The sequence below is a fragment of the Pristiophorus japonicus genome, chromosome 9 (genome assembly GCF_044704955.1).
Source record: "Pristiophorus japonicus isolate sPriJap1 chromosome 9, sPriJap1.hap1, whole genome shotgun sequence".
NCBI lineage: Eukaryota > Metazoa > Chordata > Chondrichthyes > Pristiophoridae > Pristiophorus > Pristiophorus japonicus.
The window spans coordinates 147,544,666-147,557,911 of NC_091985.1; the positions used below are offsets into that span (position 1 = coordinate 147,544,666).

At 40.8% G+C, this 13,246-nt stretch overlaps 1 protein-coding gene and 1 long non-coding RNA gene across 2 annotated transcripts in view; both read left to right on the top strand.

Moving 5' to 3' along the window:
• LOC139273266 (zinc finger and BTB domain-containing protein 2-like) overlaps positions 1-4,370 on the top strand; it is a 56,672-nt gene extending 52,302 nt beyond the window's left edge. Inside the window, exons 2-3 of the mRNA XM_070889935.1 lie at positions 171-352; positions 1,456-4,370. Of these exons, the coding sequence (XP_070746036.1) occupies positions 180-352; positions 1,456-2,857 (1,575 nt within the window). The 5' untranslated portion in view covers positions 171-179 and the 3' untranslated portion in view covers positions 2,858-4,370. The remainder of the gene's footprint in view (positions 1-170; positions 353-1,455) is intronic.
• Positions 4,371-9,452: 5,082 nt separating this feature from the next.
• The window catches only part of LOC139273267 (uncharacterized), a 30,872-nt gene continuing 27,078 nt past the window's right edge, over positions 9,453-13,246 (top strand). The window contains exon 1 of the long non-coding RNA XR_011595048.1: positions 9,453-9,489. This is a non-coding gene — a long non-coding RNA (uncharacterized lncRNA). The remainder of the gene's footprint in view (positions 9,490-13,246) is intronic.

The following is a 13,246-nucleotide window of genomic DNA, read 5'->3' on the forward strand; positions in this document are numbered from 1 at the left end:
GGCTTGGGATATCCAGCTGATATGTAACACATTCATCTTGGTATATTGTAGAGGAATGTGAAATGTTGAAGTACAGCCAAAATGAGTACAAGGTTATTGCAGTTTTTGGTTCTCAGTTCAGTTGTTCTGTGTCTTGTGTTTAATGTAGCCTCTTTTCTTGTACCTCCTAGGGTCTAAATATGGAACTGGCTAACCATGGTCTAATTCTGCTACAACAACTCAATGCCCAGCGAGAGTTTGGCTTCCTCTGTGATTGCACAGTGGCTATAGGTGATGTCTATTTCAAGGCACATAAAGCAGTCCTTGCCTCTTTCTCCAATTACTTCAAAATGCTTTTTATCCATCAAACCAGGTAATGCTTTGACTCAAGATTTTAAACTTAAGAAAAAAATATTGTGCCTGTTGTGATTTTACTTTAATTTCTTCTTTTTCCATCTTCTATACTCCAATGGGTTTTCCCAGAATAGGAATATTCTAAACATGAAAAATGCACAGATACAATGTTCTTTTAAGACATTTTGACATTGATGGAACCTAGTTATCAGCCATGTTACTGCAGGATGAAGGGTATGCTCTGCCCACAAAACGTTTTCCCCAAGTGATAAAAATCTCTCTCTTCAACTGTGCTTTACTTTGTTTAACTTTAAAGTGACTTTTGTTGCACTTGATTTTTTTGGTTCTTTTTTATGCCTCTGCAAGTTTGAAAACTGAGAATCTAGAATCATAGACATTTACAGCATTCGAGACCATTTAGCAAATCAGATTTTTCCCAGAGCTTTCCAACTCCAATTTCATTGTGTTATGCTCGCCCTGTAGCTTTTTATCTTCCCCTACTTCAAGTATTTATCAAATTTTCTCTTAAAAGATGTATTGCTCTTTGCCTCAGCCACTCCCTGTGGCAAAGCATTTAATGCAAAGGGCAAAGAAATTTCTCCGAACCCCTCTGTCCTCTCCCTTTGTGATCATTTTAAATTGATGACCCCTCGTCGTAGCTCCCCAATCAGAAGAAATCATCTTTCCCTATGCACTCTACTAAACCCCTTCATAATTTTAAAAGCCTCTTATCAAATCTCCTCTTAACTTTTTCTGATCTTGTACAAATAGCCTCACTATCTTGAGTCTCTCTACATAGCTCAAGTTGCTCATCTCTGTTATTATCCTGGTGAATCTACGTTTCATTCTCAATGGTTTTAATGTGTCTTTTTAATGGTGTCTGAAGCTGCTCACAGTACTGTCGCTAAGGCCTAGCCATTGCCTTGTACATTGGTGGATATGTATAAGACTAATAGTTGAGAGCTCTTGATTATCCACCAATTTCTATTATCTCCTTCATTTTGATGGATAATAGAGTTTCGCTATATATTGACATCTGATGCATATTTGACTTCATAAGCAAACCTGCAGAAAACCATAGGACTGTTTAGTATATTTAAACATTTTAATATTTTTTCACAGTGACTGTGTCCGACTGAAACCAACGGATATTCAGCCAGATATCTTTAGCTACCTCCTGCATTTAATGTACACTGGGAAGATGGCTCCCCAGATTATTGATCCTGTCCGCCTTGAGCAGGGAATTAAGTTCCTGCATGCATACCCACTAGTTCAAGAAGCCAGCTTAGCCAGCCATGGAGCCATTCCTCGTCCCGATCAAGTTTTCGCGTGGACGTCTTCACTCTATGGCATCCAGATTGCAGATAATCAAACCGCACCTCAGAGTAGGTTATCGGCAGCAGGAGAAAAGTCTGGGCGAGAGTCCAGGTCTAGTACTCATTCTTCTCGGATGGAGCAAGAACGAGGTGCAGAAGGTAGCCAGCAGCATCCTCAGGGTGCACAGATTCTCCAGCCTTCTCAGCATATTGGGCAGTCATCTGTGGCACCTTTAGGCACACTACAAGGCTTGATTTCTCCAGCTGCTCCCCCAACAGCTGAAGAACGATGTGAGAATATCCCTCTGTTAGATGGGCAGCCCGGAATACATGCAATAGCTCATGTTAAGCCCAGTATTATGAAAAGGAATAGTGGTTTTCCAAAGTTTTATGTCTGTCATCTTTGTGGCAGAAGGTTCACTCTACGAAGCAGCCTGCGTGAGCACCTGCAGCTCCATACAGGAATGTCACTTCAAGTTACCAGCCAAGCAGGAATGAATATGCTGGGCCAAATGGTAGAGCCTGGGAAACCAGCAAAAGATCCTGAGGAAATACCTGAAGCAGAAGTAATTAGTGATGGTGAGTTACAACAGAAGAATGATTCGCCAATGGCAGATGGCCAACTGCAAGCAGAAACACCACCCCCATCAGACATTGCAGACATTGACAACTTAGAGCTAGGGGATCAAGATAGGGAAGTAAAAAGGCGAAAGTACGAATGCTCCATCTGTGGACGTAAATTCATCCAGAAAAGTCACTGGCGAGAGCATATGTATATTCATACAGGCAAACCTTACAAGTGTAGTACCTGTGATAAAACATTCTGTAGAGCCAACCAGGCTGCCAGACATGTGTGTCTTAACCAGAACTCTGATACCTTTATGATGGTGGATAATAAGCAAGCGATGCTCACTGAAGGTTCCTCGGAAGAAACTAGCCAGTCTCTAATGGATCCAGTGTACCTAGCAACAAACCAGTCAAACCAATCATACAAGTGCAATCTATGTGAGAAAAGCTTCTCGACTGCTAGTGAAGCTGTTCGGCATTCATGCCAAAACCAGAACTCTGATGCGTTTGTTTTGATGGAAGGCGAACCGACAGTGCAAGGGGAGGGTTCTTCAGAGGCTTGTGACGTGACAGATGCAAGCCAGTCACTGTCAGAGACGGTGCACAATGTGGAGGATGGTCAGGCTGTTTTAGTGGAATGAAAACTCTTCATTTACTCAATTTTTCAATATGTTTCTTATAATGTACAATTCAAAATTAATAGTCGTTCGATATGAGGATGTTAAAGTTTATTTTCTAAATTAGTTCTGGGCTTTCTTTTCTGGCAAAAGCGTGTCATTATTCATTATCCAAGGATCTTGTTACTTTTAAGATGAAAATTCAGGTGGCATAATTGTATCAGTCAGTGTTTGCACTTGAGTTCAGACCAGCCCCTGTCAATCATGAGCTGCTTTGGGACCAGGTTAGTAGTGTTCACGCTGTCACTAAAGGAAACTGATGTGCATTGTTCTTTCTTTACTTGTCCTGGTGTTGCCTGATGAGTACCTCCCTTATAGAGTGGGTTGAGTAGGAAATTAAATCACTGTGTCCCAAAGACATAGAAGTTATCACGTATATGCCTCACTGAGCTATTTCCACTCAGCCTCTGAACCAACTCCAGTCTCAAAGAAGTGAGCAAACTCCTGTTGAGCCCATTGGATATGTACTCAAACTAAAAGGTACCCAGTTTAAATAAAGCATTGGTGACTGATAGTTTCAAGGGGTGCAGCAGTTGACATTCTGATTAAGTAAAAACTTCTGTTCTCTCAAAAGAGATACAAGAGCTGTTGATAAATGTTCTTTTGCTTCACTATTTTTCAGCTGATCACTGAGTAAGTATACCCCACCTGTTGGTAGTATATTGCCACAAATGATGAATCATAAACAATATGCAGACAGGCAATGGCATTGCTGAACCAATAATGAATCCAGAATGTTGGCATACCCGGGGTTAAGTTATCATATGACTAGCTCTCAAACGTTGAATAATTTAGTTAATGTTATTGGCAAAGAAAAATGCATGAACCTGGGAGGGTGAAATACCAAAAATGTTTTTATTTCAAAGATATTGCAGCAACTCCTGTGTCAACTAGAATGCCCTTCTAATGAATCATATATATGAAAAGTATTTCCTAGATAGAACTTGTTCGATATGGTATTAAATACAAATTGCTCACATATGAAAATAGAAATTCTGTTTCTTAGATATTCGAGACCCGTTTTCCAGTGTGATAGAACAAAGTTGTGCTCTGGTGCTCCACATTCTTCCCTATTTCTTTGTACAAGTTGAACCTCCCTTATCCGGGACTCCCTTATCTGGTACCACCCTTCATCCGGCACCATTCCCAGCCGCTCCAACATGAACAAATTGAAGTCCTTTCTCGATGCCGACTCCTGCAATCACTGACCTGACACCGCGATTCATCCCCACCCCACGATCTCTCTGCCGCACTCCCAGCCCCAAGCCAGCCAGCCCTGATATCCCCTTGCTCAGTACCTGTACCATCCAATTTAACGTGACCTCCCCTCGTCCGGCAAAAACTTATCCAGCACAGGCCAGGTCCAAGGGTGCTGGATAAGGGAGGTTCAACATGTATAACCTTGTTTTTAAATGTGTTCAGTGTAAATCTGAGTATCACTTTTACCTCACTTATTTACAATTTGCTCTTTGACATGTCTGTGTAATCTGCTTTTGGTGGGGGGTGGGGGGGTGCGGGGGGGGGAAAAGACTTAAAAGAACATCTATGCATGCTGACTTCAAAATACAGTAGTAGTATTTGTAACTTTAACTTGTTTTACAGAAGTAGTAGATGCATTATTTATTCTGTGTTGTATGTCTTTATACATTTTTAGAGTTCTTAATAAATACTGAGCAAAAAACCTAAGCTGAAGAACAGCAATCCATAAAGAGAAAATCCATCTTATCATCATATTCCAGATTAATTGTATCGAAAACTCGTAATCTGCAAAAATGTTAATTGCTGTCTGAAGGGGGAAAGGGGGGTCTATACTGCAAAAAGCATCTGTCAAATCTGGTTTATTGTTCAATATATTTACTGACTAGGTGTGCACACGTACCAAAAATGCTAACACTTGTCCTGTCGGTATTGTATAAGCTGTGTAGAAATTTATTTTTCCCCACAAAGTAGCGTGTGCAAAACATTGAACGAGATTGGAACAAAATTGACAGCATTTTTGTTGATGCCGTCACATTGAAGTTGAGCAAACTTTGAGAAAGGTGCTCCTGATGATTGACTTTTTCAATTAACCTATTTTTATTTTTGCTGAATAGTACACAAGAAACTAACTTCATTCAGTTAGTACCAATAGTGTTAGAGTGCCCTTATTGTAGACATGCACTAAAAGCCACTTTCTGAAGTATATAGAATTAGTAAGCATGATACCTACAACAAAATGATCAATTTTACCAATTGGTTATGAAAGGGTACACAAGACTGGTACATTTGGAACTGTTACTTATAAATGCCAGTGTTACAAGATGCATGAAACCCCAAGGTATTTTGTTTTATTGCTTATTATTTGTAGTTTTGTGTATCTCTATATAGTTATTTAACCACTTTTTGCTCAGTAAGCCCCCAGAGATATACCAAGGTATTACTTGCAAACTTAAATTCCTAAAATACAATGATGAAATTCCAGAAAATAACGTGTGTAAATTGCTCTGTTGTTACAAGTTTTATATCGACTTATTATGGTAGGATTAATATTTGAAATAAAAAATTCAACTGCCTTAAAATACTTAATAAAGCATAAACATGATGTTCAGTGTCAAACCTATTATTTGCATTAATTATGGTTCAAATAAAGTGTAGATTTTTTAAAAAATCAGTATTTTGTGAAGCATGTTTCAAAAGGGAAAATATAATGTAGTTCAGTCTTGTAAAATTAGTCCCAGGTCTTGTAAAATGAATCCCAGATGAGGAAAGTACATTCCTTCATTCTAGTTAACAATAAGTAATACACTGTAGTATCTTTGACCAAAACAAATTGAGGGTTGGCCAGTTTAATTGGGGGCATAAACGTTTTCTTTTGGCCCGAAATGGCTCTTTTAAGATTTTCTGATCGTGATTTTAAATAAGTTAATAATAACGAAGCCGAACTTTACTTGAATTTCAAATTGCAGAGGTTAAGAGCATTGTTTTCTGTGACATCACCTGCAGTAGCGCTCCTTATCAGCACTGTCGAGATTTGAAATGCATTATATACAGTGTTGCTTTTTTTATGTAACCTTTTTTTAAGTTGCTGCTCAGAAGCCAGCCAGTTCACCTGTGCAGTGGGGGACTTATTTGACAAAGCATACATACAAATTCATTATCCCTGCTGTATACAGTAATAGACTACACATTAATTAAAGAGTTGTGTATGCCTTGTTGACTAAGTCATGGGGCTAAGCTTCAGCCTTACTTTTTTTTTCCTATGATTTAACATTTGTGTTTAGTTCTAAATACCCAAACTGAATACACATTGCATCTGTATTTGTCTTGATTCCATGCCACAACTTTACTGTTAAATCAAAACCTTTGTTAGTTAATAACTGTATAATGTGTAATATAACGCTGCCAATACCAAAGACTTGAATAAAACGAGCTTGGTAGGAACTGGAAACATTGTTGTACTGTCTCACTGAAATCGTTCTGCTGTACTAATTACAGATTATAGCTTTTCCATCTATGGTACTTTTACCTCCCACAAAGTGAGTAATGGCTGCAATGATATTACAAGATCACCAGATAATTATAGATGAGGCCCATCTTGATTCATCAATCCAGAGAGATGCTACCCTGCCCCATCGAACTGGACTCAGAATTCAAGGTGCAACCTGACTAGAGCAATGTAAAATTTGATCAGTACTTCGTCTGACTTGTGCTCAACATCTTATTGGCTTTGTTAGTTGTTGCTCTGCATTGGTTGGACATGTTTAGTTGTTGCTCTGCATTGGTTGGACATGTTGAGTGTCAAGGCAACTTCTAGGTCTCTTTCACCTTCATCCTTAACTATCTCAACACCATTCATGGAGTACATGCGTGTCTATTTTTTCTTCCCTTATGGAGCACTTACATTTGTCTACATTAAACTTTATCTCCCATTGTTCTGCCTATTTAAATAATTTGCTCCCTCCTGTAATTCCTGAGTGACCTCTTCTGATTCAAATGCAAATTTTAGCACTTTGTATTGAGTTTCTGCATCTAGGTCACTTAAGTATATTAGGAACTGTAGTGGTCCCAGTACTGAACCCTGTGCTCCCCACTCTAACAGAACTCCTAATGACTACTCGATTCCCACCCTTCAACCAATTCCCAGGCTTTCTCTTAATTCTGGCAAAGAGCAGAAGGATCCTGTGGCCTGGGAATGTGGTGGAAGAAAGGCAGGTAGACCCACTGGAGGGGGGAGGGGAGGGGGGAGGGGAGGGGGGGGGGGAACACCACCCCAAGCACCAGGCCACACCACCTCTCCTCTCAGTGGCTTTGGTGCAGCCATCCACTTTGTCAGATTTTCCATGCTTTCCTCCTCTGCCGCCCCCCGCCCCCGGCTATTCTGTTGTAACCATTTATACCTCCTCTGGACCCATCTTTTGTTTATATATATATATATATTCTCACCACCTACTGACCTTGCACAAGCATTCCTTTTGTCATTTAATCACTCCTGCACACCACCCTATCGAGACCTCTTGTTAGCCTAACATCTGTCATTGGGGAAAATTAAGGAAGTAGTAGCAGGACATTTAGAAAATCATAATACAATCAAGCAGAATCAGCATAGTTTTATGAAAGGGAAATCATGTTTTGCAAATTTTCTAGAACTCTTTGAAGATGTAATGAGCAGGGTGGATAAAGGGGCACCAATAGATGGTATTTGGATTTCCAGAAGGTATTTGATAAGGTGCTACATAAAGGGTTACTGCACAAGATAAGAGCTCACAGGGCTCAGGGGGGTAATATAGCATGGATAGACGATTGGCTAACTAACCATTTTCAGTTTGGCAAATTAACTAGAGGGGGGGAAGGGAAACACAAGGATTACTGCTGGGGCTGCAACTATTTACAATCTATAATGACTTGGATGAAGGGATCAACTGTAATGTAGCCAAATTTGCTGATGATACAAAGGTGGATTGCAAGTTGTAAAGAGGACACAAAGATTCTGCAAAGGGATATAGATAGGTTAAGTGAGTGGGCAAAAATTTGGCAGATGGAATATAATATGGAAAAATGTGAGGTTATCCACTTTGGTAGGAAGAATAAAAAAGCAAATAATTATTTAAATGGAGAGAGACTACAAAATGCTGTGGTACAGAGGGATCTGGGGGTCCTTGTATATGACACCGCATGCAGGCACAGCAAGTAACTAGGAAGGCAAATGGAATGTTGGACCTTATTGCAAGGGGGATGGAGTATAAATGTAGGGAAGTCTTGCTACAACTGTACTGGGTATTGGTGAGGCCATACCTGGAGTACTGCATACAGTTTTGGTCTTATTTGAGGAGGGATATACTTTTGGAGGCAGTTCAGAGAAGGTTCACGAGGTTGATTCCTGAGATGAAGGAGTTGTCTTATAAAGAAAGGTTGAGAAGATTGGGCCTATACTCGTTGGAGTTTAGAAGAATGAGAGGTGATCTTATTAAAACATAAGATTCTGAAGGGGCTAGACAGGGTAGATGTTTCCCCTCCTGGGGGAATCTAGAACTAGAGGGCATAGTTTCAGAATAAGGGGTTGCCCATTTAAAACGGAGATGAGGAATTTCTTCTCCGAGGGTCGGGAATCTTTGGAATTCTCTACCCCAGCGAGCTGTTGAGGATGGGTCATTGAATATATTTAAGATAGAGATAGACAGATTTTTGAACGATAGGGGAATCGAGGGTTATAGGGAGCGGGCAGGAAAGTGGAGTTGAGGCCAAGATCAGATCAGCCGTGATCTTATTGATGGCGGAGCAGGCTCGAGGGGCCAAATGGCCTACTCCTATTTCTTATGTTCTTTTTTCCCTGCCCCCCTTTTCCCTGACTCTGCACTTGCTTAAAAGCTGTTCATTTCTAAAGTCCTCCATTTCTCATTCATTGACCTGAAATGTTAATTACCTGACATGCTGAGTGTCTCCAGCATTTTCTGTTTTTATTTTAATATAAATGCATGCATCCACAAGCGCCATCATTGAGCATGCCAGAGGCATGGTGAAACAAAGATTCCTATAGGGCATGCCACATAAGGTGAAGCAACAAATCCTTAAAGGATCGATGAAACAGAACAAGGCAATTAAACATCCCTTAGCCCAATAATTAGAGGTAAAATAATAAAGACAATTCCCTGGGGTAGGCTGAATGTATACTTGTCTGGTAATGGCTGAATAAGAGAGATGGACAATGTCCTGCTTTACAATCCTTGACTTTAAAAGCATTTGAAATAATGCAGATACTGGAAGTCATGATTTTTAATAAAAGGTTTTTTGACATCTCCACATGCAAAACTTTTAATAAAACTGAAGCTGCAAAAATCCATGGTAGAATATGGAACTGGATTAGAAGTTTGTTCTTTAACCAATGAGTACCCATGACAGATGAATCTAAAACTCCACACACACACACAAAAGGGTGAGTTGAGTAGAGGCTTACACAGATTATTAAACACTGATAAAATACTGGTCAATGTAACACTTGTTCCTTTGTCTTGCTCTAGATGTGCTACATGTAGATGAATAGGAGGCCAAGTGCCTACAGGAACTTCTCATCTGAAAGCTTGCATAATCCCTCAATCTAACCCTGCAAAGCAGCACTACAGGTATATTCACCCTGAGGAATTTTGAGACTGAAGTGACTAATGAGGGACCAGAGGGGACAGCTAAGGTTCATCCTCAGTTGAAAGGGAGGGCCCCACATTCTACAGAATGTTTTCAGAGCATCAAAGATTACTGGAATAATTGGAGAATGTGTCTAGCAACTTTCAACTCGTAGCAGCTAATGTGGAGGTATAAACAACCTACGTCTGTTGTGTTGATGTGTGGAATTAAACACCAGTCCACCATGGAGCACATGGCAACGAGAGAGGCAATTGTAGTCATCTGGCTCATGAATTCTCAGACTGCTGCCTACAGGTCTGAATCCTCCAACAGGGTTGGAGTTTGTGTGGCGAGAGCCATTGATAGGGCTTCACTAATAATTGGTTTTACTGTCAAACATAGAGTGGGCATGATCAGTTGCCCAAGAAAAAGAGTATGCATGAACTGACTATGAATGAGATCACTGTTTCTCAGGATGGCATATGCACCCTTCTGCCACTCTTGTTCAATGGCTGCACATGTGGCATAGACTGCAACTGGACCATCTCAAACCTCTGTTCACGGAGATCAACAACCATTGCAATCTCAAGCTTCTCAGACTGACAGCAACCAGTCACCTCACATACTAGGCATTGCGAAACCATGTAGAAACAAAAATAATCAATTTGGCAGATCAAATTTAATGCAGAGAAGTGTAAAATGGAAGAATGAGAGGCAGCAATATAAACTAAATAGCACAATTTTAAAGGGGTGCAGGACAAGGGAGACCACATTCACAAATCTTTGAAGGTGGCAGGACAAGTTGAGAAGGCTGTTGAAGCCAAGGATCCCATATGTATTTCTTTATTAATGGAGGCAGAGTGTACAAAAGCAAGGAAATTATACTAAACCCTTATAAAACACTTGGTTAGGCCCTAACTGGAGAATAGTGTTCAATTCTGGGCACCACACTTTAGGAAGGATGTCAAGTCTTTGGCGAGGGTGTAGAAGAGATTATTACCAGGTATGTGCGACTTGAGTTATTTGGTGAGACTAGAGAAGCTGGGGTTCTCCTTAGAGCAGAGGTCATGGGGAAATTTGATAGAACCAGGTGTGACATGAAACATTTTTCTATGCAGTGAGTTGTAATCTGGAATGCACTGCCTGAAAGGGTGGTAGATGCAGATTCAATAGTAAACTTTCGAAAGAGAATTTGATATATAAATTCAGGCTAAGGATATAGTGGAGCATCAAGCCCATGTGCAAGCATTGCAGACATCTCCTAAAATAAGATTTATAAATTACAGAATTTTACAGTGCAGAAATAGGCCATTCAGCCCAACTGGTCTATGTTGGTGTTTATGCTCCACATAAGCCTCCTCCCACTCTTTACCTAACCCTATTAACAGATCCTATTTTCTCCCTCGTGTAGTTAATCTGGCTTCCCCTTAAAGGGAACTGTAATATCACAGGGAAGTGTAGAATCTTAAAAGGGAGCTGCAATCCTTTTTGAACTTATAAAAATGAGTGTCAAAATAATTGTTGGAGAGAGGTGGTGCAGTATCACATGCTCAAAATAATTCCTGGTGCTTCTGTAGAAATGTTGGAGAGTACTTGGTAACCCAGGTCAATGTGCAGAGCCAAAGGAGAATGTTTACAGGCCTTAACAAGTCAGCCAAGATAGGACTAACCACACCAGTACCTTATTTGAACTAAGCACCCAAAGTGTGCATTGTGTAAAGTGTTTACTCTGTCTTGCACTATTTGGCAACCCATTGAATACTTACTGGTGGTGGGGAACCCAGAACAAGTGGCACCATTTTAACATTGGAGCCAAGCCATTCAGGAGAAAGCACGATCAAAGGGCATTAGATACTGGATCAATTGAAATTTTCAAGACTGACCAACATATTTTTGTTAAGCTATCAAAGGATATGGAGAAGGGGCAGGTAAATGCAGTTGAGGTTTAAGATCATTCATGATCTAATTAAATGGCAGAGCAGGCTCGAGAGATTGAATGGCCGACTCCTGTTCCTTGGTACTGTGCATAGTCCTACTCCAAACACTTGAGCACAAAAATCTAGGCTGACACTGCAGTGCTGTGCTGAAGGAGTGCTGCAATGTTGTTGGTGCCATCTTTTGGATGAGACATTAAACCAGGGCCCTGTCTGCCCTCCGGTGGATGTAAAAGATTCCATGGCACTATTTTAAAGAGCAGTGGAGTTATGCCTGGTGTCCTGGCCAATATATTTATGCCTCAATCAACAAATATATTGGCCAGATTATCCAGTCATCATATTACTATTTGTGGGAGCTTGCTGTGCACAATTGGCTGTCACATTTCCTACAATACAACAGTGACTACAGTTCAAAAGTATTTCATTGGCTGTAAAGTACTTTGGTATATCCTGAGGCTGTAAAATGCACTATATAAATGCAAAGGAAAAAAAAGGTATTCTGCAGCAAGGCGCACTTGACATTAGTTACTTATACCTCTCTAACTCGTAACTCTCGTTTAAAAGGACATAAGAACATAAGAATTAGGAACAGGAGTAGGCCATCTAGCCCCTCGAGCCTGCTCCGCCATTCAACAAGATCATGGCTGATCTGGCTGTGGACTCAGCTCCACTTACCCGCCCGCTCCCCATAACCCTTAATTCCCTTATTGGTTAAAAATCTATCCATCTGTGACTTGAATACATTCAATGAGCTAGCCTCAACTGCTTTCTTGGGCAGAGAATTCCACAGATTCACAACCCTCTGGGAGAAGAAATTCCTTCTCAACTCGGTTTTAAATTGGCTCCCCCGTATTTTGAGGCTGTGCACCCTAGTTCCAGTCTCCCCGACCAGTGGAAACAACCTCTCTGCTTCTATTTTGTCTATCCCTTTCATTATTTTAAATGTTTCTATAAGATCACGCCTCATCCTTCTGAATTCCAACGAGTAAAGACCCAGTCTACTCAATCTATCATCATAAGGTAACCCCCTCATCTTCGGAATCAGCTTAGTGAATCGTCTCTACCCCCTCCAAAGCTAGTATATCCTTCCTTCAGTGAGGTGACCAGAACTGCACGCAGTACTCCAGGTGCGGCCTCACCAATACCCTATACAGTTGCAGAAGGACCTCCCTGCTTTTGTACTCCATCCCTCTCGCAATGAAGGCCAACATTCCATTCGCCTTTCTGATTACCTGTTGCACCTGCAAACTAACTTTTTGAGATTCATGCACAAGGACCCCCCAGGTCCCTCTGCACCGCAGCATGTTGTAATTTCTCCCCATTCAAATAATATTCCCTTTTACTGTTTTTTTTCCCCAAGGTGCATAACCTCACACTTTCCGACATTGTATTCCATCTGCCAAACCTTAAGCCCATTCGCTTAACCTATCTAAATCTCTTTGCAGCCTCTCTGTGTCCTCTACACAACCCACTTTCCCACTAATCTTTCTGTCATCTGCAAATTTTGTTACACTACACTCTGTCCCCTCTTCCAGGTCATCTATGTATATTGTAAACAGTTGTGGTCCCAGCACCGATCCCTATGGCACACCGCTAACCACCGATTTCCAACCCGAAAAGGACCCATTTATCCCGACTCTCTGCTTTCTGTTAGCCAGCCAATTCTCTATCCATGCTAATACATTTCCTCTGACTCCACGTACCTCTATCTTCTACAGTAACCTTTTGTGTGGCACCTTATCGAATGCCTTTTGAAAATCTAAATACACCACATCCATCGGAACACCTCTATCCACCATGCTCATTATATTCTCAAAGAATT